Below are 24398 nucleotides of genomic sequence, written 5' to 3'. Positions count from 1 at the left end.
AAAAAATATAACATGCAGTTCATATAAGGTGCATCAAGGCAAAGAATCCTCAAACAGTCAAATCATAAACTATGACATATTAATTAATTATAAAAATAAGTAAAATATTTATTGTGAATTTATCAGCTGATCGAATACCACCTTTTTGAACAAATGTTACCAGGAATTCTAAGTATTACAAATAAAAGTAACACAGAAACAAGGTGGTGGATCTTGGAAAATAGGGTGTGTTTTTTTTTTTTCAATGGATACTCTGTTCGTGTTGGTGGGTCAGGTAATGGAAATCCATTAACAAAGAAACAAGGTTGCCCGACAACCATCTTGAACAAAACCATTGTTTGTTTCTTTGTTTTTTTCTTTTCTTTTATTGTTGTTAGTCATTTGGATTTGGCTTTAATTATTTGAACTAGAGGAATGAGAGAGAGTCCGTAGAAACCAAGAGCAAAATCAAAGAGAGAAGAAAAAGAGAATTTTGTGGGGGTATGATGTGGTTATGCATCATTGCTCCAAAAGGATGTTGTAGAGAGAGAAAGTGAGATTGTAAGACAGAGAGACTGCGCGTGTGTGTGGAGAGAGATGAGAGAGAGAAAGAGATGCTGTTGAGAGAGTGCGGGAAAAATGATGTAAAATGTTGAGGGTATTTTGGAATTTTTATACAAATTAGTTAAAATTGAAGGTCGGTCAAAAGATTGATAATAAGATTGATAATAAATTATGGATAATGCTTAGGTATTCCCGTATAGGTAAGGTGGAGGTATTCACTGGTGAGTAAGGCCAAGCTACTAACCGTTATGTGGTCCAATAATAAAATAATACATTACCTTTAATAATAAAATAATTAACATCTAAAAACATTATGCAATTGATTCAAGAAATGTGTGAATTATTTTATTATTAAAGGTAATATATTATTTTGTTATTGGACACTTAGGGGTGGGGTGAGTAGTTTCATCTTACTCACCACACTGAGTAGCTAAATATTGTTCATAAATTATATACACCTAACCATTCTAGAGTGCTGAGAGAGAACTAGAGGTGATGAAGGAAATTAACAAAACTAGTAGGTAAGTGGACCCTGTTGAGATGCTGCATGCAGAGGTTCTGGATCCCCTCTCAGATTCAGATTCAGATTCAGATTCAGATGGGAACCGTTGCCTCAACCTCCTCAGTTACTTCCCAGATGTGCAAGTCCCGTTCATGCACTTCTCTTCTCTTCTCTTAGACGATAACAACAATAGAAACCTCCTTGTGATCCAAAGGCTCTGCTATCTTACAATATTGACACTGGAACATGGCATGGGACATGTTCGACGAATGGTTTGGTCGTTGCTGCAGTGATGACATGTCTGCAATTGTGGATGGTGTGCTCTACTGCTACTTTGAACCCACAATTACTTGGTGCTGCGTGAATGGTTTCCGGAGCCAGTGAGGGGTCAAGATATGCTCCCCAACCGTGTTTCATATAGCCGGTGGTACACTCTGCTTGTTTTGGTGTATTATTTCTCCTGATTGCCGCCCACTCACAACGGCCGTTTGCACCATATTCACAGTTGACACAGATTACAATGTCAAGATTGAATTAACTGCTAATATAGAGTCTGTGACTCGCCTTTATACTCAAGCCAATGCCTATGTAGGGAGGCTACTACTACTGCACATTTCTCTTCATCTTCCTCATGCACCATCTAAGTTGGATTACATGGGTTGTAGTTGGTTTCTACTTCTTGATCTCCGTCGATATTCATTTTTAGGTATATACACTTCATTCATTTCTAACAATTTCTGATTAAGCAGAGAAATTTGATATTGCGAGTACAACAGATAGGCTGTCTTTTAACTGGAATCTAATCATTTACTTTGCAGACCAAACCTTTGGGTTGTAATTGGTCGGAAATATGTGTACAAATTTCAGCAGTTTGAATACCAACTTCCACCATCCAACCAATCTTGTGGTCTAGATTGGTTGATGTCCTTCGCCCCAGATTGCTCATTTCAGTTCTAGCCCCAAAGAGCCTCTGAAAATCACCACCTAAGTAGACGAAAAACTCTCGCTAGCTCAGTGTATGCAAAACCCTAGTAAAGATTTGGCGAACAATTTGTACCTCTTGAGTTAATTTCAGAGATTTCTAAAGACCGAATGCTGTAAAGGGTTGGGGTTTAGTAATGGAAGAGCAGGCCAGACTGAGGTGGCAAAGGTTGGGAAACAAAACACAATAAGCGTGGAGATTAGGATTTGACTTCAAGGAGAACCAAAACTCTTCTTCTTCTTCTTCTTCTTCTTCATTAGCTTCTACCATCTGTCCTCGTCCATATTTTGGGACCATCCTATCTCCTACTACCACGACTATGCCCTCCCAAGGTTCCCAATTTTGTTTGATGAATGGTTTGGTTGTACTTGTATTGACATGTCAACAGCTGTGGATGGTGTGCTCTACTGCTACTTGGAACCCCAATTCTTTGCCTATGACTTGTTGAAGCGTAAATGGTTCTTGTAGAGGTCTTCCAAGGAAGGTTATGCTCCCCACTGATGACAACCCTGTTTACTTATTTCATATAGGTGGTGGTAGATTCTGCTTCTTCTGGTCTAATATTTCTCCTGCTGGCCGGCCCCTGACAATGGCCGTCCGTTTGCACTGTATTCACAGTTTACATGCCTGATCACTTAATTGATAATATTGAGTCCTCGACTCGTTTTTATGGTGACGACAATGGCTGCGCGGATTGTGTTGCTATATAGTATAGGGATGTGTACTCTACATTTCTTCATCTTCTTCTCTCCATGCACCATCCTTCTTCAGTTGTCTTTGATTTTACTTTTTTGGCTGCCAATTGATCGAATCTAGACAGCTATAAGCATAAATTTTATTACAAGTAATTTTAGCCATGGGTTGAAGTTGGTTTTTTTTAGATTGACCTTTCTAGTTCTTGAATAAACCTCTTGCTAAGTGATCTTGGTGGTACTCTTTTCTACTGCTTGAGATACTCTACTTTTAATTATTTATTTCTTATTAATCCAATCTTATATCTCCTCCTATTTGTTGTATTTTTTTCACAATTCATCTAATTGTACTTCATTAGTTTCTAACCAATTTTTTAATTTCTAAAAATTTAACCTTAGTTGCCAAAGGGAAGGGCTCAATATACATTACGCACTATATATGCAAAAGTGAAGCAAAACTCTTAAAAAAAAAATCCAAAGAGGACCCTATATTCCGAAAAAAACAAGAATTATCAAATGCACAGCAACAGTTAAAACAACTCTACATACGTTACTTTCAGCACCATATATATATATATATATATAGCTACAAATGCCAAAGGAATAAACTATATGCATGATACAGAATCCAATCTGGTATCAAATCATTTAATTATAAACACACACAAAATTAAAAAGGAGAGAAGGAAAAAAAATAAGTTTTTCTTTATTTTGGAGTGGCAGAGAAACCAAATTGAAATCAAGGTAGAAGAAAGACAGGAAGATAAAAAGGAAAAGCTAACAACCATCATGTGTTTCAAAAAATTTCATGAAGATGTAAATTTGCTGAACCTGGCCTTCTCTAAGTAGTTTGATCTATTCAACTAACAAGATTTGTCTCAGAAAACAGTCATTGCACTCGTATCAATCCCTTGCAGAATGTTGAAGTTTTGATGATCCACCCTGTTTTGAAGAAGATTCACCCTGTTTTGAAGAAGATTCACCCTGTTTTGAAGAAGATTCACCCTGTTTTGAAGAAGATTCAACCTGTTCTGAAGATTCACCCTCTTTTGAAGAAGATCCAGCATTGTCCATGAACCCTCGTATTGACAGATCGGGTACAGATATATTTTTACCCCTTTCACCCATCGAATTGTTGTCTATAAAGACGACAACAACTGTAATATCATCATGAAATGCCCGTCTGGCATGCCTTTCAATCTTCTTAAGTTCACCATACTTCTTACCACTATTCTTAGCTGCCACAGTTAGAACTTTTTTAAGAAGTCTTCTTGCAATGCCCTGATATTGAAAAGAACAAAGAAAAAAAAATGAGTGCCTAGAAAAGAAAGGGCTACAGATGCTACATAGATGCCACAAGATAACATAACATACTCTTCGCGGATTCTTATGCACGACCTCAACAGCCTCTTCGCTTGTCATGTGTTCCCAGAGCCCATCAGATGCAAATATGAGAAAATTGTCATTGGGTTCTAGAACTCTTGACATTATAGATGGTTCAGCTGTTAAAATTGGTTGGCGCAGCGGTTCAGGAAGATGGAATCGCGGGTGTGATGGACTAATAGAGAATTCTGGGATTTTCAAGTATGCATCCCCTATAGCTCTAGACACCTATCCCCAACACAAGAGAAGGCTTACAAGTCATAAAAAGTTGTGGGTGAAATTTGCTAATTAATGTCACAAGCAAACAAATTCTATATGATCATGACAATAAAAAATTTAAGCAGGCTACTACTGAGTTATAAATGCACAGAAATGAGTATCAAATCTATAAACATCATACTAATATCAAGTAACAACTACAGAGAAAAGAGAGAAACCTGAATGATGCCTTTGATACGCCACGCACCATTCTTCACAAATACAATCTCCGGATCATCTGGATGTGAGGCCATGAGTTCTTGTCTAACCTCCTCTATACAGACATTGTGTTCCTTAGTCAATTGTTCAGCAACAATTTGATTGGATCCATCTAAATAACCCAATACAGCTCTAGAATCACCCAGGTTGGCAACATATAGTGTTCCTTTCCAGATGACACCAACCAGACAACAAGATCCAATGGTTGCAAATAGCTGACGTGTATCATATTTCTCACGCACAACCGAAAGAAATCCATCTTCTGTAGTAGCTATGGCCCTCCTCAAAACGTCTTCAGATAGTGCTCCACTACCTTCAACAAGCCCTGTGAAACAATACATAAGGTTCTAAAATTTCTAAATATGACTTTCTGAACTAGCACTTGACATGCAATGCATAAAATACACATATCAAGCGAAAATTGACATTATAAGTCAATTTCTTAACAAAAACAGTTTGCATTCTAAGTCAATTTCTTGTTTATTTTGTTAAGTGCTGATCATAAGGCTAGCTATATGCTTCACACATGCAAATAGCAATCGTACTTTAGAGAGGAATTTCCACCACAAATTGACAAGAAAATTGTTGCTTCTTCTATAAGCTTGTTGCAGAGTAGAGAAAAAATTGCAACAGACCCATAGTTTAGATTAAAACTGCTTTGTTTTATACTAAATCTTTCTTTTTCAATTATTAAGTGAAAATCAATGTCCGAACAAACCCATCGTCCTATTAATAGAGACTTACACAATACATTAATTAACTTCTGTTAACTGTGTTCTTTTAACCCCTGATTTTTAATTTCATTTTTCAAAGCTGACCAGTACCAAATGTGTTTTTGTAAGCAGCTCTGATTTTCTTTCTTTAAACTTTTCAAGTGCAAAAATATATTTTAAGCCCTAATTATATATTCGCCTTTCACAATCAACTGAAACATGTGGAAATAACAATAAGCGAATTAGATGAAAAAATTCTCAAGCTATTAATTAATTAATCAAGAAATAACAGCAAAGATCATGCACTATATAAAATACAACACAAAACAAGACAAAGAATAACAAAGAAATTGATCAAGAACACCCATCATTGGCATCGATCTTGGTTCAAATAAAATCAAAATAGCAACAAAGAAGTCAACGTTCATACACATTAGCAACAATTTAATTAATACACTTAAATTCGAAGAAAAATTATTATATGTAAAAAGAGAAGAGAAGAGAAGAGAAGAGACGAGAAAGCTTACTGATAAAATGTGGATAAAGGTTTTCATAGATGAAATTAGCGGCTTCAGGGCCAGCATGGCCATCATAAACACCGACGAATGTGGCATCGCTGCCACTCTCGACCTGACTCTGATCCTCAAGAATCGCATTGCCCTGGACTACCGCAAAAGATAACTCGCCATAGCGGTGCTTCTCGAGGTCTCTGTACCAGACATGCGGGTCGTTGGCACCGCCCAATACTGCGTCATCCTTCAACTTGCGACCGTATCGCTTTATTTCTGTTCCAATCTTTCTAAGCCAGGGCAACATTTTTCATCTCCCTCTGAAACGAAACCCTAGAAATTTCAAGATTGGACACAGAGTTTGCAAGAACCAGGAAATTGAAGAAAGCGATATCAGTAATCAACCCCAACAAACAACTGATCAATGTAGAGAGAGAGAGAGAAACAAAAATAGTGGAAAGAATTGAATGTGATATCAAAAAGTGTAGAGACAATGAAGAAATGGCGGTTGAGTTGATCCACCAAAAGTGTAGAGAGAGAAAACGAGGGAGAGAGGGGAAGAGTGAAGAAGAATATTCGCCTGAAGAGAGAGGAAGTAGAGAGGGAAAGTTTGAAGTTATATAGAGCGAGAGGAGATAGTTGCTGAATTAGAAAGCGTTGTGACTCATTTTTAATCCACTTTACATACTCAAAACTAATTAAATCCAAACCAAAATTATTTCTGCCGAATTCGGCCCACACATACTTAGACCTACTTATTAATAATACATAATACGTTTTATACTGTAAATTACTTAATATAAATTCTATCCTATTTTTTTGTTATATGATGGATATATGGGTACGTATAGTTTATATAATATCTTATACAATATATAGGTTAATAAACATATTACGTTAAATATGCTGCTAATATATAGTATAATAATGGATAATATAATATGTATTATGAATAATATATTATGATATATAATATTATATATATATATATATATATATATATATATAACTCTTTAATAAGAGTAATTTGAAAAAATATTTAATTTCATTCATTATGACTTTATAACTAGTTTACCCATGCACTAAAATATAAATGTTCGCGTCATTGTTTTCATTTTATATCAAGTTGCATTTCTTTCATTTTCTTCTTACATTACAATTTTGAATTTAATTCTTTTCTTTCAAGAAGAATTACTTTTATTAAAAAAATAAATAAAGCACATGGTAGAAAAAAATCATTCTTTTTATAAGAGCAAAAATAATTATTATACAATTTTATTTATTCATTATAAAGTGCATAAACTCCTTAGCAAAGATCTTATGGCTCAGAAGTATTTCCTCTACTTTTCACCCAAAGTGAAAAGTGAGAATTACTATTCCCCAAAAAACCAAAATGAGTGTGTATTTCGTGCAAAGTTGTTTAATGCTCCACATCCACTTCCACACTCATTACTCATAAAATGAAATTTTGATATATTTTTGTAAGAACAAATAATAAATAATAAAATCTTTAATTTTGAAGCACGAAATCTTCAATTTATCATGCATTTCCAACCATTTTTAATATCAACGCATTCTCTAATAAGGTTAGTCTTCAGAACTAGTGACAGGTGAGGCACCTTACCCAAATAAAAAAAATAAAATAAAAATAAGCAATAATAATAATCATTGAAATTGGTAGTGTAGTATTTGTTTTTGGTTTTTTTTTTCCTTGAGAAATTAAGGCAAGTTGTATTAAGTACTGTATAAAGAAAAGTACAGTATTGGGCTAAAAGTAATGTTGCTAACAGGCCCATGTTTGAAAAGCAACCGAAGGAAAATAAAACAAGTAGACAATTAACAAGTGAACAAAGCCCAATTGGCCACATGCCCAAATCTTAATTTTGCTTATTTTATTCATATAATTATTTCAAATTTCAATTTTGTAGTGAGTACTTTGCAAATTATGAATAAAAGAGACCAAATGGACCTGCCCAAGTAAAAAAAATTCAATTATAATCCTTATAAACAAACAAAGCTTGTCAATTTTAGACACACCTATTATTATAAAGGGTTGTAGTCCACTAATATTTTTTATTTTAAATAAAAGTTAAAGTTTCAAGTATCCAAGCATTTCAGTAATGTTCTATATCTTTTAACATTATGTTTTGAAAGAGAAATATCTAGCATTAACCTATAATTATCAAATGTGTGTAAAATTCAAATATTATGTTAATGGTGGTGATCATCACTATTCATATGTAATGATTAGTCAAATACAAACCGGTGAAGATTCGTATATCCACCGTTTAACAAATTATTTTACCAAGTCAGAATGGATAAATGATTTTGCCATATGCAAATTGGATACCTTAACCATGCCAAAACCAGATCAAAGGAGCTCAAACTTATAACCCACCACCATGCCCAACTCTTACAGGTTTACTTGGATTGTTTAAATATTCAGAAAATAGGAGTGTTTGGGTGAATTTAACCTCCCAATAAACCTTAATCCATAAAAATGTAATTTTGCTCTTTTGTACACTTCATCTTTATGTCAACAATGGTAGATCTTAAATATTGTTTGTTTTTTTTTAAATTATTTTTTGGCCTAAATGGCAGAGAGGGTAATACATATATAATACCGAAACATGCTGAATCTAAATGGCAGAGAGGGTAATACATATACATATACATGGACTTAATTAGTGCGAAAAAGACCTAGCGTTTCCAAAAACAATTCTAATGACAGGTTGTAAAATCTTGCAAGAAAAGTAGTACATTTCTCAAATGTTCCAAGTTTCGCAAAGTCCTACTTGCTTTGCCAAAAATAAATTGGCCGAGAGAGAGAGAGAGAGAGAGAGAGCGCGAGAGAGAGATGGCCGCTCAAGAAAGAAAAAAAAACAAAAGCAATTCAGATAGAGACAAAACCCACATATATATATATATACACACAAACGACAAAACCCATATACAAGTCTGGATTGTATGAAAACAACTAAATATTCAACTACTACTTGATAAACATCCAAATGGGGTATGAAGAAATGAGGGAAATTTTACTGCAGAAGGAAAATAAAAATATTACTAATACACTAATTTAAGCATGCGTTCAACACATATTTACAGAGAAATTGAAAGAAATTCATATAATTAAATAGAGAGAGAACGAACAACAAAGAGAGAGAGAGAATGAAATTTGAGTTAATTAAACAGCCTAAAATGAAAGCAATAACAAAAGATTGAATAATTAATGAAATTAAGAGTCATAGATTAAGATGAAGCAGCTAGATAGCTAGGCAAGTTGAAGACTCTCCAAAGGCATCGACATGAGAAGCATCCAAAGGAAATTGATTAAGCTCTTGCATGAACCCATCCAAATCAGCAAATCCACCTAAGAATCCACCACCTCCTGAATTCTGATCACCATTATTATTACTCCACATCTCTTCTTCCCCCTTAATTCTCTCCCTAAACCCTACAAAATGATACCCCTTTTGCACTTCCATTTTCTTAGTCACCCCCGCCGCCGGCTTCTTCAAACCCGCTCCATTTCCTTTTCTTGGTTTCTTCTTGCTGCTGCTTTCTGTGGGTTTTCCGGTGAGTCTCTGCACCAACTCTCGGAAGTTCGCCACGTCTGTTTTGATGATCTCTGGCGCAAATATGTGAATTATGCGAATCTTTGGCTTCACTTTTGATATTGTTTGTGAATCTCTGTGCATGGCTACTGCTGCTGAAGTTGGCTTTGAACCAAAATTAGTTTGTTTGTTCATCATACCCACCTCCATGGTTAACATCAAGTTTAGAGAGAGAAAGAGACAAGGGGGTATATCTATATATATTTTGTTGGTGTATAAGTTTGGAATTGTAACAGAAGAGAGGGATATATGCTTACATATATAGGTGATGAGGAAGTGATACTTGAAGAATTGTTTAATGGAAGGGAAAAAAAAATTGGTGAGAGCAAGTAATGGATGAACCATTGTCAGACAAAATGCAGGAGAGAGAGAGAGAGAGACAATAAAGAAATACTATTCAATGGTCCCCCCAAATTCCCCATATCATATAATACGATTTTTGTGTTTGAGAGAGAAAAGTAAAATATATACCATCTTCCTCACCCAACTTAAAATGACAAAACAGTCCTCCTCCTAGTATTTAGCCTCTTAAATTAATAGTAAAATATGTTGACACCCTAACTCCCGACTCTCAGATGAAGGGGTTGGGAAGGGCACAGTAACATATCCAGTAAATGATCCAAGGCACAATTTAACATATCTTGTAACTGATCTAGTAAAAGAGTACGTGAATTGTGAATTCATTTAGAGCAGTGATGCAATGCCCTACACTCCAATCGTGAGAGGGAGAGATTGTGTGATCCATCTATCCTTCAAATTTATGATATATTTTTCGGTATTATTGCACTCCTGATTTCTTCTTTATTTCTCAGCACTATAGGAGCTTACATGTGAACAAAGCTATTCAATTAAATTCAATTTCATTACAAATTATATAAGAAATCCTTTTATTACTTTGGGGAAGACATGTTAGTATAATCTTTTGAAAGGAAAGACAAATTATTCAATTTGCATTAAACTCTATAGTCTCCCTCAAATTTTAAGAGACCCCTTCTTGTTCATTGATCAACCCATTTAATAGGAAGAGACTTGTGGATTTTCTTTTTTGCCCTTTTCAATTAGTAACTAGAAGAGTTAGCATTCGTGATTCACATGATAGAAAAATGAACTAGGCACATTCTAAAGTCTATGTAAAACATAATTGGAGGGCTTAATTACAACAAAATGACAAAATTTTGTTTACGTAATCAAAGCTGAAGCACGCTAAGAGAGGAATGGTTTCAATAATTTCGATTTTTAAAATGTCCAAATCTTAGACTATATAATTATTTAACTTCATCCAGTTGACAGAAAGAAAAAAAAAAAAAATGTCTCTTTCATCTTTACACAAACCCAACTCATTCATTCGTAAGGATGTAAAGTCTCAACAAACGATCCATGGTAGGGTCTCTTTTGCAAACCCAAAAATGGTAAAAATCTGACTACATGCACATCACCCATGTTCTCAGATTATGAAGCTTGATAACACTGCAAGGTTTTTATGGTAATATCAAATATATCTATATCTATATATATATATATATATACGCATATATCAGTGTGCATACGTGATTCCACGCTTGCCTACTACACGAATCCGCGTAGTTGGAACAAAACCTTACCAAATGTCATGGTTTTGCATAAACTATGGCTGTACAAATCCGCGTTTCAGTGCAAATACAATTCTAATACGTTATTTGTATGTATTATTAAATTAATGTATTATTAAATTGTAACTAAATTTGCTTTAATCCCATTTCTTTTGCTTATTTTCTCATCCCCAAATATATATTTTGTTGTGCACGTAAATCGCAGTTGATTAAATTGTATAATCCATTTCCATTTTATGCGTCTGTCAATTTGCATTTATCTTCAGCTTGAAAGCTAACGTGCCGGATGTAGTACGGTCACTAACTAATGGAGCTAACAAATGCCAACAACCATAATCTCCAACGATCACACAATACCCCTAAAACAACTTAATTAAATTCAATTTCACAAACCCGATCTTCAAGGTTGTGTTTGACGACATGAAATTGGAGTTTTGAAATTGGTAAAAAGAGAAAATTTTTTTTTTTAATTTTCTTAGTTATTTTTCTCTAATTCCCTAATTCTAATTTCAAAATTCCAATTCTAAGCATGCCAAACGAAATATAAAAGAACTCTTTAATTATTTCATTCTATTTTTGGTTGATGTAATTACATCGAGGTGTTTATTTTATTTTTGGCTTTTCTTTGGAGAGCATCATCAACAATAAAAATATGACAAATTATTCAAATTTCTCTCAAATTTTGATTTAAACTTGTTAAAAATTTATTACAAATTGTTTTACTTATCAAAAAAAAAAAAAACTTGTTAAAAATAAGTTTTGTCATCCTTTGAGATTTGTTTATTGGTAGTGTAACAGGTTAGCGCTTGCCCATTTATTCAAAAAGCTTAAATTATCGAGTAGTACTACATACCCACCCATTTATACCCATTTCACTTCCCATCCGAATCAGATGTGGGACAATCCCTTGTTTACATGGTGGCGTCGATCTCCGACGTTTGGAAACTAACCCACGTCAACAACCGCGGCAAAACAAACCCCATAGAGAACCACCACATGAACTTCTCTGTCGCCAAATTAGTCTTGCATAAGCCTGTGATACCCCTCGGATCCGAGACACGGGTTGATCAGGCTCAAGCCCAAACCCGAGGGAAATATCAAACAATTAATATGTAATACGAACACAGATAACAAAATGAATTTGATAAATAAAGTTTAAGCTGGAAGAAAACTAAATATATATAAAAAAAAACCTTTAATATTAAATATACTTAAATCCTAATAATCCAAAACCTCCATAAGTAAACAACTCGGGAATCCATCTCCAGTGGACCCCTAAAACCAAACTGAATGAAAGTAAACTGAAGATAAAATCCAAATCAAATATCTGGAAAGAAGTCCTACATCGTCGGTAGAATGGAAGATCTTCTCTGCCCAGCACGAACAAGCTTAAGCCTGGAACTGACGTACACTTGGAAAATAGGAGTGGGTCAGGCCCACGAACAAGTTCTAACCTACTACAATCCAAGCAGAGACTCGATACGCATATACACTCTAACCAACTCAACAATAACTATATAAGTCGTGTATATATATATATATATCCATACTAAGGGACATTCACTGAACTACAGTAGGGGTCTCAACTTGAATAGAAGGCAACATGGGAAAACGCACCCAAAGGTGAGCATGAGTACCTAGACCTAACAGGGTACACCTCAATCTACTATAGCCAGCTACGCATCCACTGCATATACGCACCCTAACCAACGAGTCTGAGACTCAAGCTCCTTTCGTGGTACCATAAACATATATTTAAAATCCGTTCATAACAATCCATAATAAATCTAGTAAGTCGTTCAGCTTATTCAACTGTATAGACTTAACATAGATAACCAGTAATCCAGCTAGTCATTCAGCTTGTGCAGCTTCTTTGACTTAGCCTAAATATAAGTAGGATTTATTTTTAATCCATTCCCTTATTCCGTATAGGTAGGATATAGCAATTTTGAGCCACCTCCAAACCTAGTATGTCACCATCCCATACTGGTGCATACAATCCAATCCATTCGGCAGTTAATAGAATAAATAAAAATATAACTATCAACCAATCCATACATTCCACAATTGACAATAAAACACTAAGTACAAATATCAATTGTTCCATATTAAGCATGATAAAATAATTGTCAATTAACAAGTTTAATCCATTCTACTCTGCAAGGTCCACTAATTGATAATAATACATCAAGTATAAGCACCAATGATTCCATAATAAGCATGTTAAAATTCTATAACTTAACAGGCTTATAACTACTACTTTCCAAGATCCAATATCTGATAATTTATCATATACATGCAAACATCAATTATCCCCACAAAACATGCTAGAGCAGAATATATATATAAAAACATACTGATTTAAGTCTACTCTAACAACCTCTCATAATTGACAACACATCTAATGTATGCAACTGTCAATCTATCCACAACAAGCAAAATTAAATATTTGTAACCTTGCATGCTTATATAGAATTTCTGAACCATAATATCTGTATTCAATTCTCAAGAATTGCCATATAAAGACTTAGCAATTTAACATCTTTTACATCCGAAAACTGTAATCTAGTTTAGTTAAACTTTACCCATTATTCAAGAATGAACCTCAACTTGTTTAATTTGTTTTAGTTTGTTCCCTGAAGTTTTTATAAGCTTTTAGAACATCACTAAACACTCCATTACAGCCTCCAACAGAATCTGAAATTACCAAAATCCAAGTCTCGTAACCCAAACGGTTGCCCAAAACTCAAAAAAATGGAAAAACTGGAAAGAGCCTGCTCCCTCAAAGAGGGAGCCTGCTCTTTCTTTCTTGGAGCCGGCTCCCCACCATGGGGAGCCGCCTCCTTGCCTTCTAGAGCCGGCTCCCTCTAAGAGGGAGCCTGCTCTTTCTTCTGGGGAGCCTTCTCCCCTTTTGGCTCTCCTCTATTCCTCGTCTCTTCCACCTCCGGCGGTTCTCCGATGGCCTGTCCTCCACTCCTAGGGTGTCTAGGTATTTAAACCAAGTTCCAGCATGTTCAAGAGGCAACCTAATTCGTTATACAACTACCCACATCAAACTAATCAAGTATTGTATACCAAGAACTGCAACCGATTACTTTAGCATTCAAATTTACTTACTGCTTCAGACAGTCCAAGCTTACAAACAAATTAATTTTAATGTTATTACAAGGTGTTTCAGATAAATCTAATCCCTTATACATCGACAGACAAGAACTAAATGAAGACATGTGGAAGAAACAATATACAACAAATAATTCAAAACATACAAACACGTTCAGTTTTTTTTTTTTTTTTTGAAGCATCCAAACATATATTAAATTTTGATTTTAAACTTGATTAAATCCTGGAGTTGCATTAGGAATGTAAAGAACACGAGCCTAAAAGATAGAGATAGGATTAGAACTTGCCTTACACCGACGTCTTTTTAAAATCCTCCGGCGAACTCTCTGTTTGCTCTCACTTTGCCTCCACAGAATAACTTACGTTTTGTTTTATTTTGTTTTAAACCCTAACCCATCGTATTATGCATATTTATAGGCTTTGACATTGAACCCTAATCCATGCATAACTATAGGTCTAGCTACAATTATAGTCGGCCCAACTAATTAATTTAAGTAATTAAAATAACAAAAATATATAATAAAATTAAAACTATTTAATTAACCCAATTACACTTAAACCATTAATGCCAATTAAATAATTAAAACACTAACAAGTAATTCCAATTAAATAACTAAAAACAAATATCATTTAAATAAATTAAATCACCACAAAAGAAAACAATTAAGCACCTAATAAAAAAAAAATAATGACACATAATCAAATAAAATGCACTTAAATAATAAATTAAATACCATTAAACACCAGGAATATCCTTTTTAAAATTAGGGGTATTACAAAGCCCGACCTCTGCTTAATCTTCACACTTCGGTCAAATCGGGTCCTCGGCGATAAAGACATCGACTACGTTTCTGTCTTGCTGCGAGACCTCCTCGCTGGTAACGCCGCCTCTGAACGCGTCATCGAGTACCCAGTCAAGAAACCCCCCGAAAAGCCTAAAAGTACAATGCAATTTTCGTACAAGCTCGATGGGAAGTTTACGCCGATGCCGATGGCATCGCTAGTGAAAGGGCACAAGCCTGTGACGACATATCCACAGCTGACTGTCGCTTGAATCACCATCGATCACTTCTCTCTCAAAGCCAACATCAAGCACAACCGACACTACAACCGTTTCTGTCCCAAAAAATAGGTCTACAGAGGGGTTAAAGAAAGTAAAGAAGACTTTGGAAATCCAAATATATATATATATATATATATATATATATATATATATATATATATATATATATTAAGGTCAGCTTGAGGGTATTTCAGTAAATTAAATAGGACCGTTAGTCTATTTGACGGTCTGTCACTAAGAAGGGAGGTCTGTGTAATGTGTCATTTTCATGTGAGGTCTGTATAATTTTTTAAATCATTGGGGATGTCCCTAAAATTATGGCAAACCATAGGGGACGTCTGTGTAAGTTACCCAAGTAGTATATATATTACGGGATACAGATCCTCTTCTTAGGATATCTCTCTCTCTCATGTTCTCTCCAAAACTAATCTGAAGGCTAATATTAAGATACGTCATTTACCACATCTCCCTCTCCTTCTTTTTCTCTCTCCTCAATCTCTTTCTCTTTCTAAATCTTAAATACAAAACCAAATTTTTCTCTTCCATTTTCAGTAACTTTCATGCAATTAACCTACCCACAACCTACTCTTTCTCTCAAATCGTGAACTTTCTATCTCCAACCTAAACCAAACCACACAGTCGTCATGTTTGGCCACTTGCCGACACCATGCTTGATTACTTCAGTGTGAAGGATTATTGTTATTCCCGCAGATGCATTTGCAGTTGCAAGCCCATCCATGCTTATATTGACCATGGATATTTGAATCTTCTTTGGATATTGTTCCTGATTTTGTATCATCTTCAAAACCAACAATTGAGATTTTAGATTTTGCTCAATTCACCAGGGAATAATCATAAATATATGTTGAGTTAAAAAAAAAAAAAAAAAATCATAACAAATTAATAAACCAAGAGATCAATCAAGGAATCCATTGGCTCTCTCTGAAAATTAATTAAAGTTTTAGATTTGGCAAAGGTCATGCCGTCGCAGCCGACCAACCATGACGAGGAAGATGACGATTTTAGATCACTCTCTGCATGAGAAAAACAGAGAAGAGCATATTCAGTTCGTTCCAGTCCCAACTCTAACAGTGAAGAGACTCATTTTAGAGGCGTAAGGAAGTTCATCAATATCGATCTTAACCTTCCTTCCCCGAAAGTCACCTAATCTCGCTAGCTCGAAAGTTACCTAGTCTAGTTGGAAATATCATTGTCGCCTCCATGCAATTTTTTTTTTTTTTTTTTTCAGAATTAATCATTTTTTTTTTCTTTTATTTATATATGTGTGTATATATTAACTGTAGCACAAATTGAAGAAGCTGGCAGATTTCGGAATTATTGGAGAGGTCATGTAATTATGATAAACCATTGGAGTGTAATTTACCCAATTAGTATATATAGTCCGTGTATATATCATGGCCTGAGATACGTATAATGATGATCCGTGCAAAAATTACTAACCGTAACATATGCACGTGAAAGTGAGATGGTGGTATCGTGATTCGTGCGATCATGCCCTCCAAAACAGATCTTGAAGCTTACATCAGTAAAGTATTTGAAAAGCAGAAGCACACACGAGAGTCGTGCCGGGCCAGGGCCGGCTGGGCCGGCCCCATATCTGTACTTTTTTCGACTGAATGATTCTCTCCTTTCTTTAGTGTTGCCACGTGGAGACGTGGTGCGAGCTGCGCATCCCGGCGTTCCCTTGCTGGGAGACAGCCAATCTTCCTTCTGTTTCTTGACGTGGCTCCCATTCCAGGCCGTTGAGTGCACGACTGCCAATATAGCTGGAATCTATACATTCTTGCTAGTGTGCACCAAATATTTGTGCTAAGCATTTGAAAGTTTTAAACAGTTAAATATTTATCTTTATTTTTTGTTTTAACTGATTCAATCAAACAAATCTGAAATAGAAATTAATGTTCATCCAAATACTGGTTCTTTTTTATTTATTTATTTACTGTATTTTTAAATTAAAAATTTTGTTGATCTGAAAGTGAAATCAAATGTAGTTTCTTGTTATTTTATATCCACTTGTAATTTATAAACAGAATATAAAAGAACAATCATGTACGTACTATATTGGCAATACCTACTCTCTCTATATATACATATGTATATGTATATATTGTTTGGCACATCCGAAGTGAAAGATTTACAAAACTAAATGACTTTGGAAACAAATAAAGCAATGTAGAAAATTTTTACGGGGTTCACCAAAATTCAGACTACTTCTATGAATGAAGAGATTCCACTATGATCATGAAGAGTTATTACAACACTGTATAAATTCTCTTTATCTAATTTTACTCACAGTCTTACAAAATTGTCCTTATAATTTAAACAACTTTCTATTTACAAGATTACTCTTACAAGTGACAGTCTCTCAACTCATGACTCTCGACATATATTTATAGGCTAAAAACCTAAATCACTTAAATATATATATGTCAAAGATGGTGCTAAAGGAGACTTGACTTTTCAAGTCAAGGTCTTTTAACTGCTCTAACATATACGAGTTGGAGAAATATAGCTATCAGGCTATTTTTTATTTACAGGCTTTGAGGCAACTTACTACAGTGAATATATATCTATCTATTTTTAAGAGTACTAGTCCAGTCTTCGTAATATAAAATTTTAAATAAAAATCTAAATAAAATGATAACGCTGAGGGCACATATCCTTATCACTAGGTCACGTTTTAATTATATAAGTTTTTTTTGTAAAACTGATGATGGTTAATGGTTTGAACATAAATTTAATAAGCTAGCTATTTGATAAAGTTAGTGTTTGATCTAAACATATAGTCGGTGAAGTAAAAAATATCATATGGAGGTCTGATAACCAAAATCATTGAATGTCCGTCTGTAATTCATGTGCTATTCATGTTTTTCTCTGTTATGTAAAAGAACAAGAATTCAGGAGATAAGTCTTAGATGCCTCTTTTTTGAACCGCACTTTAAACTTAAATGATACGTGTATTATGAGGTTGATACAGTACTAAAAAAAAAAATACAAAATTTTATCTCTCAGTAAAAAAGTAAAAAGGTTCAAAAGTTATAACTGTGGGAAGCTAAAAAATACAAAATTTTATCTCTCAGTAAAAAAGTAAAAAGGTTCAAAAGTTATAACTGTGGGAAGTTTTACCTTTCTGGTACTGCCCACCGACCACTAAATTATACCAAAATAGAAAACGATTATAAAGTCTTCAACATTGGGGAATTTTTTTTTTTTTTTTTGGTATACTGAATCTATTAGATGTTTAAAAACGTACGCTTGTAAATGCTTCAAAGAGGGCCACAAATAGGCAATACAAGCCTGGAACCAAAGCCAACTTAGTATCCCCCAGGCCCAGATATTGGGCCTATTGGGCTACTATTTGAAATGCTAATTAACGGAGTTTATGCTTAAAATATATATATATATATATATATATATAAACTTAATCGTATTTACCAATTATGGGAAGTATGAACAAAGCCAAAGGATAAATAAAACTTGAAAGCACTATTGTATTGGAGTTTTGGAATTGAAATTGAAAGCTCCAATTCCAAATACCCGATACAAAACCTCTCTCACTCGACCAACACAATTGATATCTCTTGATGGCTCACTCGATACCAACACTTTCATGTCGATCGGATCTTTAGATCATTTCATCTCAATGAGCCTTTGAACCTTAAGGTAAGATCAGGTCTCTCCCTTTTCTTCTCTCTATATATATGTGTTGATACGTGTGTATATATAAATTTATATGTTGGTTTAAAATGCTGGTAGTTATTTTCAAATTCAAAATCTGAAAATAACTTCAATTTATGGATTGATCTAGACCTCCATTTCATCGTTTTTTGCTAAAAATTTACTGGCAATTATCAATCAATTTTTCATTGAATACTTCCACCAGATATGAGGTAAGAAGCGCTAACCTCCTCTCTTTTTTCTTCTTAATTTCCATTTACTGCGAATGTGAATGCTTTAAGTTTGCTTGAAATTCTATATATAATTTATGGTGTTGGTTGGTTTTTTGGGTTTATGGATTAATTGGAATTTGGTTTTTAATTTTTAGAAGTTGTGGTTATTTGTTTTATATGTTCACAAGTATAAAAATAAGCCTACGTGTCTATGTATGTGTATATGAAGTGGTTATTTGCATGTTCTATGTACAATTGCACTTCTATGGAATAGTAGGAAATTGAGCATTGTTTTCATAATGAAAATTGGTGAATGAAAATTTGAACCAAAGATGTTTTCATCGAATATATGCTCAGATTCTCATACCTCTCATCAAGTGATGATTCAAGTCCTATACGTATACATTACCTACAATGTGATACAACAAAAATGAATTATTGTTAATCTCATATGAGCCCTCCTCTACAGCAATTTGTTTTGAACCAATTTAAAAGGAATTGGGATATATTTTCAATTAAGAATAAATTCATTTAGATATATTATCCGAGAAGTTATTATTAGTATTATTTTTCTTTTTGAATGAATGAATGAAATAATACTACATGTCTATTATTGTATATTTGTGCATATAATTATATATATACAGATATTTGTATAAATATTTATTTACATCGCAGAGGGCAAGACCACATAGTAGGCGATGCTGCCAGTAGGTTATAAAATCTAACCGACACCAACTTGGGGTTGCAGCGTTGTTGTCTCGTTGTGAATGACATGGTACTTGGTTTAGTGTAGGAAAATGCTTTGTAAAAAGTGGATTTAGAAATATTATTATGGAAGGAAAAAAAAAAAAATCTTAAACAGGAATAATTAAACTAAAATTAGAGGTTCAGTACAAAGCAATTAACGAAGATTACCAAGAAATGGAAGCTAATGTTCTAACATGAAAATAGAACTCCTCCAAATGCATTTGACATCAAAGCTTATTATTGTACCAGAACACACCTTTGCTCTGGTTACCTTCGTCTGCTTCAACATAAATACACTCTTTAGCTTCTCTCCACATGGCCTTGAAAACTGGAGTCCCATCAAACTGGTAATAATCTCCCAATATCGGCTTTATCGCCTTTGTGGCCTCCATGGCATGATAATGAGGCATCGTTGAGAACAAATGGTGTGCCACATGAGTATCAGTAATATTATGGAACACCTTGTTTAGAATCCCATAATCTCTGTCGACGGTTGCCAGAGCTCCTCTAAACCAGTCCCACTCCGAGGAATCATAATGCGGCAAGGAGGGGTGAGTATGCTGCAAGTAAGTTATCAACACAAGAAAACCATTCACAATCAGCAACGGTCCTCCATAAACACATAGAACCCAAGCAAGTCCTTTTGCTACTGCAAGCCGGTAAAGGCCATAAGTGACGCCAAGAACACCAGCATCAGATAGGTATATTTGAAGACGCTCACGGTCAGAGTATATGGGGCCATAGGGGTCAAAGTGACAAGCAAACCGATCATAATGTCTGCCTGAAACATTGAATAGTAGGTACAAAGGCCAACCTAGAGTGAGCTGCACAACAAGCATGAAGACACGGCCAGGCGGGTTGTTAATGTACTTGGCAAACCATTTCATTTCTGACTTGTGTTTGGGGACAAAAACTTCGTCGCGCTCAAGGGAACCTGTGTTAGAATGATGGCGGCGATGACTATATTTCCAGGAGAAGTAAGGGACGAGGAGAGCAGAGTGGAGGATGAGGCCAACAGTGTCATCAAGCCACTGGTAATCACTGAAGGCATGGTGGCCACACTCGTGGGCTATGACCCAAACACCGGTTAGGACACAGCCCTGGATGATCACGTAAACAGACCAGGCCAGGAAGGAAAGGGGATAAGGAAGGAAGTGAATATAATTGGTGGCAATGTAGTACAAAATGAAGGCTATAGTGAGGTCATAAAAGACATAGGAGAAAGAGTGAAGAACGGATCGCTTGAAACAATGGGGAGGGATGGCTTTCTTGACCTCACCGAGTGTGAATGGTGGTTTTGAGTAGGGAACTCGTCGGAGGTGAGCAGATTCTGGCTTCTTGCTCTCAGGGGGAACAGACATTCGGCCACCTGCACCCATTGTTCAACGACCTGTGGAAAATATGATATTGCAATGAGTGTACCATTTTAGTAGTTTGAACGTTTAATTTGAAGTTTATCACAGGACATGGGGACAATAATTAATTTACAACACAATTAAACTACTTTGATTAAAGACTTTTCTAAAGAAAATGTCTAGCCTTAGCCCTGGTCCAGGCCAATTCAGACAAGTCAAGCATTCAAACCGGGCCTAGTCCTAAATGCCAATGCAATAAATTGAACCTGGAGTGCTTCTTCTTCTTCTTCCTCCTCAATTAACACGTAAATATGAGTCACACTAGAATGATGATATTTATTGTTAACATACAAAAGGACATCTGTTATTGGAAAACAAACTAGTGAGACTAGTAACTAAGTGGTATCAATGCTCGCCGAAATTAAATCATGTTGAAATTCAATTTAATTGCATAGATTCTGTCAAACCAAACACGTAAAAGGGTACCCCAAAAAATCATTTATATTATTATTATTATTATTATTTTAATTTATCTATATTTATTTATTCTGTGCAATGGAAAGATGATAAGAGCCCACTAGTACTACACCTCATATGAAAAAGGATAGGATTATGTCACCGTGTGATCTGAGAAACTCCATGTGAATCACAGAAGGGCCACCACTCATTAAAGAAAGATATTGGGAGATATGGACCAAAAAGCCGCGCCAAAATGGATGGTGGGGTTTTATGAAGGGTCCTTTTCTTCATCAATGAATAGCATGAATCACTCCTTACAGCGAGGCACATCCATCTATTTATTATATATATATATATATATAAAAGGTACTCAATGTTTATATATAAATGTACAAAAAATAAAGTAAACCACTATCTCACACTGTTCAAATGTGATGTTTGACTTTTGATAACTATTAAATCAAACAAATTAGTACGCTCCATAAATGAAACTATTGCGCGCAAATTGGAGGATATTTCTGGTGGTCACCTTTTTGTGTGTAAAGTTTACACCGATATTGTAATAATAATGTTAAGGATTTTTGTTTCAGAATTCAGACTAATAAAGAATATTATAAGAGAGGGAGGCAACTTTCAAGAGAACATTCATTGCATAGCAAGTTGGCCAAAATATCAAATGAAAATTTTAAAAAACCAACAAAATGATAAGAATCTAAGTCAAAAGGTCAACCAAATCGGCCGGTACACAGTATTAAGTCCAAATTTCCAAAAACGTAATATGACCAAAAGAGACGACCAGGAAACAGAACAGCAACGCATGACCAACGCAAAACATAAAAACATCACAATTTAAAAATGGAGATAACTTGATATCCTGTTGGATCGGCTTTACAACTCATTTCTTAATAGAGACCTAACAAAACAAAACAAAAAATAATAATTTTAATATATTGATCTCCATGATTTATATTTTTTTAATGATTTATTGATCTCCGTGATTTATTGATATTAATGATTTATATTCAATGTGCGAACTCATCGGTAATATCAATCAAATATGTTTTGATTTTCCTTATGATTTTAATGAAATTACCCGAATAACCTTCAAGTGGCCTTAAAAAAAATCATTTTCTCCACCTTTCCACGATTGTGACACAATGATTCCTAAAGTATTCCGAATCTCAGAAATTAGTCCTAGTTCATGCCATCCGCGTGGTGGGAAACAATAAATGATATTTGTGTAGGCCATAATTTTTTCTTATCAACAAAATTTTGCATTTTTGTTATTTATGTGAAATTAAAACACAAGGTGGCTTCAAAATTAGTTGGCAAAATTGACTCATCATAGGACCACATGAATTTGTCTGTTCGTCACATCCTATAAACAAAAATTGGACCGCCCTTCAACACCTTTATAGAGATCTATAATATGGATTTGACATATAAAACGGAACACCTACCCACCTCACATCTTGGAGTTCAAATTCTCTTGTGATATTTCTTAAATTTTGTTTTTAATAATTGTTGGGTGCATGTGAGTGCATATGGTCGGTGACTATTGTTTACTCCTTAATATTATTATATATTAGAATTAGATCTTCTGTTCATAACGCTACCAACTTTGTGAATCATTTCACTAACACAAATAGAAAGGAGAAATCTCAGAATACCCGAGTAAAAGAAGCAGTGGCATTCATGAATATTAATGAGAATATATAACTACTATTATAGATCCAAATCTTCAATTAAAAACTAAAATTTAAGAATCAACTCAATGAATTGAAGAGATAGAAAAAAGCAACAACCAACGAACCCCTTTCTGAACCGAGAAATACTCTATGGAAAATGAGATTTCAATATTAAGAACCTTAAAATACAAAAAGAAAACTCTCAACTCAACCAATCTTGAAAGCAATTTTTTTTTTATCCGAGTTGAGCTCAGCTTTTCATATATATATTTTTTCTTTTGTTTCCTCAGGAACCAAACACACACAGCACAAAAAGGAGTATGCTTAAAGGGGTTGACAGAATGGTGCAGCCCAAAATAAGAAAAAAAAGATGGACAAAATAAGCCGCATTGTCGTCACCATAGCCCAGATACCAGAAAAATATTTTATTCACATAAAAGAAATATGTATAATCTCTAATCAGTTTCACGATCTTACAATTTTAAACCAGAAAACTCAAATCTGAATAGCTAGAGGTCAGTAACAAACTCAAAACACCTCAATCTCTCTAATTAACCAGATCTAAAAACAGAGTATACATATATATATATATATAGACATATGAGATATTGACAAACCTGAAAGAGAAGCTCTTCGCCTTGGCCTCCGACGAGCCCTTTTCTTTTAGTTTCTCACTCTAAAAGTGGAGGAGATTATGGCCGTTCAATTGCCGGCTTTTCTCTTGGAGAGGGATGCTGTTATATAAGCTGCGAACTACTTCCACCAAAAGGAAAGCCATAGAGTGGGACCCACAAAGGACCCCACACTCCACCACACCAACATGTCGTTTGGATCTTCTATTAGTAAAACTCCTCATTACACGTGTCAATTCATAATTGGACCTATGACATGTTTCCCCGTGTCAGATTCGTTTCCCACTGTTTTAAGGTTGCCCAGATGGTTGAAGAGGATCTAGCCGTTTGATTTAGCTGATGGTGTTTCGTACGCTTTTTCCACGGTCAAGATTGCAATTCACCAGGTGAAAATATCTTCTGAGTGCTCACAT

At 34.7% G+C, this 24398-nt stretch overlaps 3 protein-coding genes across 3 annotated transcripts; all 3 read right to left on the bottom strand.

The window, feature by feature from the left end:
• Positions 1–3622: 3622 nt before the first annotated feature.
• On the bottom strand, positions 3623–6108 carry LOC132289145 (probable protein phosphatase 2C 43). The gene is made up of 4 exons (XM_059789913.1): positions 5820–6108; positions 4540–4904; positions 4094–4330; positions 3623–4000 (listed from the first exon to the last, which is right to left on the bottom strand). The coding sequence occupies exons 1-4, from the start codon at positions 6106–6108 to the stop codon at positions 3623–3625; spliced, it is 1269 nt and encodes a 422-aa protein (XP_059645896.1).
• Positions 6109–8914: 2806 nt separating this feature from the next.
• Positions 8915–9772, bottom strand: LOC132284921 (VQ motif-containing protein 25-like). The gene has a single exon (XM_059787067.1). The coding sequence runs from the start codon at positions 9761–9763 to the stop codon at positions 9068–9070; it is 696 nt and encodes a 231-aa protein (XP_059643050.1). The 5' UTR covers positions 9764–9772; the 3' UTR covers positions 8915–9067.
• A 10182-nt stretch (positions 9773–19954) lies between these two features.
• LOC132292890 (delta(12)-fatty-acid desaturase FAD2-like) lies at positions 19955–24107 on the bottom strand. Its single transcript, XM_059790410.1, has 2 exons — positions 23971–24107; positions 19955–21241 (listed from the first exon to the last, which is right to left on the bottom strand). The coding sequence occupies exon 2, from the start codon at positions 21228–21230 to the stop codon at positions 20079–20081; it is 1152 nt and encodes a 383-aa protein (XP_059646393.1). The 5' UTR covers positions 21231–21241; positions 23971–24107; the 3' UTR covers positions 19955–20078.
• Positions 24108–24398: the final 291 nt, after the last annotated feature.

The sequence above is a fragment of the Cornus florida genome, unplaced genomic scaffold (assembly GCF_030987335.1).
Source record: "Cornus florida cultivar Cherokee Brave unplaced genomic scaffold, ASM3098733v1 CherokeeBrave_3.0.0_Hap2_Chr02, whole genome shotgun sequence".
NCBI classification, from domain to species: Eukaryota; Viridiplantae; Streptophyta; class Magnoliopsida; order Cornales; family Cornaceae; genus Cornus; species Cornus florida.
Note: the sequence above shows the minus strand (reverse complement) of the source record. Positions and strands in the feature narration are given on the sequence as shown.

Excerpts from the sequence above, each read along its gene's own strand:
- LOC132289145 (XM_059789913.1), bottom strand. The coding sequence starts at position 6,108 with ATGTTGCCCTGGCTTAGAAAGATTGGAACAGAAATAAAGCGATACGGT. Across the intron at positions 4,905-5,819 it reads CCTTTATCCACATTTTATCA|GGCTTGTTGAAGGTAGTGGA; the intron begins GTAAGCTTTCTC and ends ATTGTTTCACAG. Across the intron at positions 4,331-4,539 it reads GTATCAAAGGCATCATTCAG|GTGTCTAGAGCTATAGGGGA; the intron begins GTTTCTCTCTTT and ends TGTTGGGGATAG.
- LOC132284921 (XM_059787067.1), bottom strand. The coding sequence starts at position 9,763 with ATGGTTCATCCATTACTTGCTCTCACCAATTTTTTTTTCCCTTCCATT.
- LOC132292890 (XM_059790410.1), bottom strand. The coding sequence starts at position 21,230 with ATGGGTGCAGGTGGCCGAATGTCTGTTCCCCCTGAGAGCAAGAAGCCA.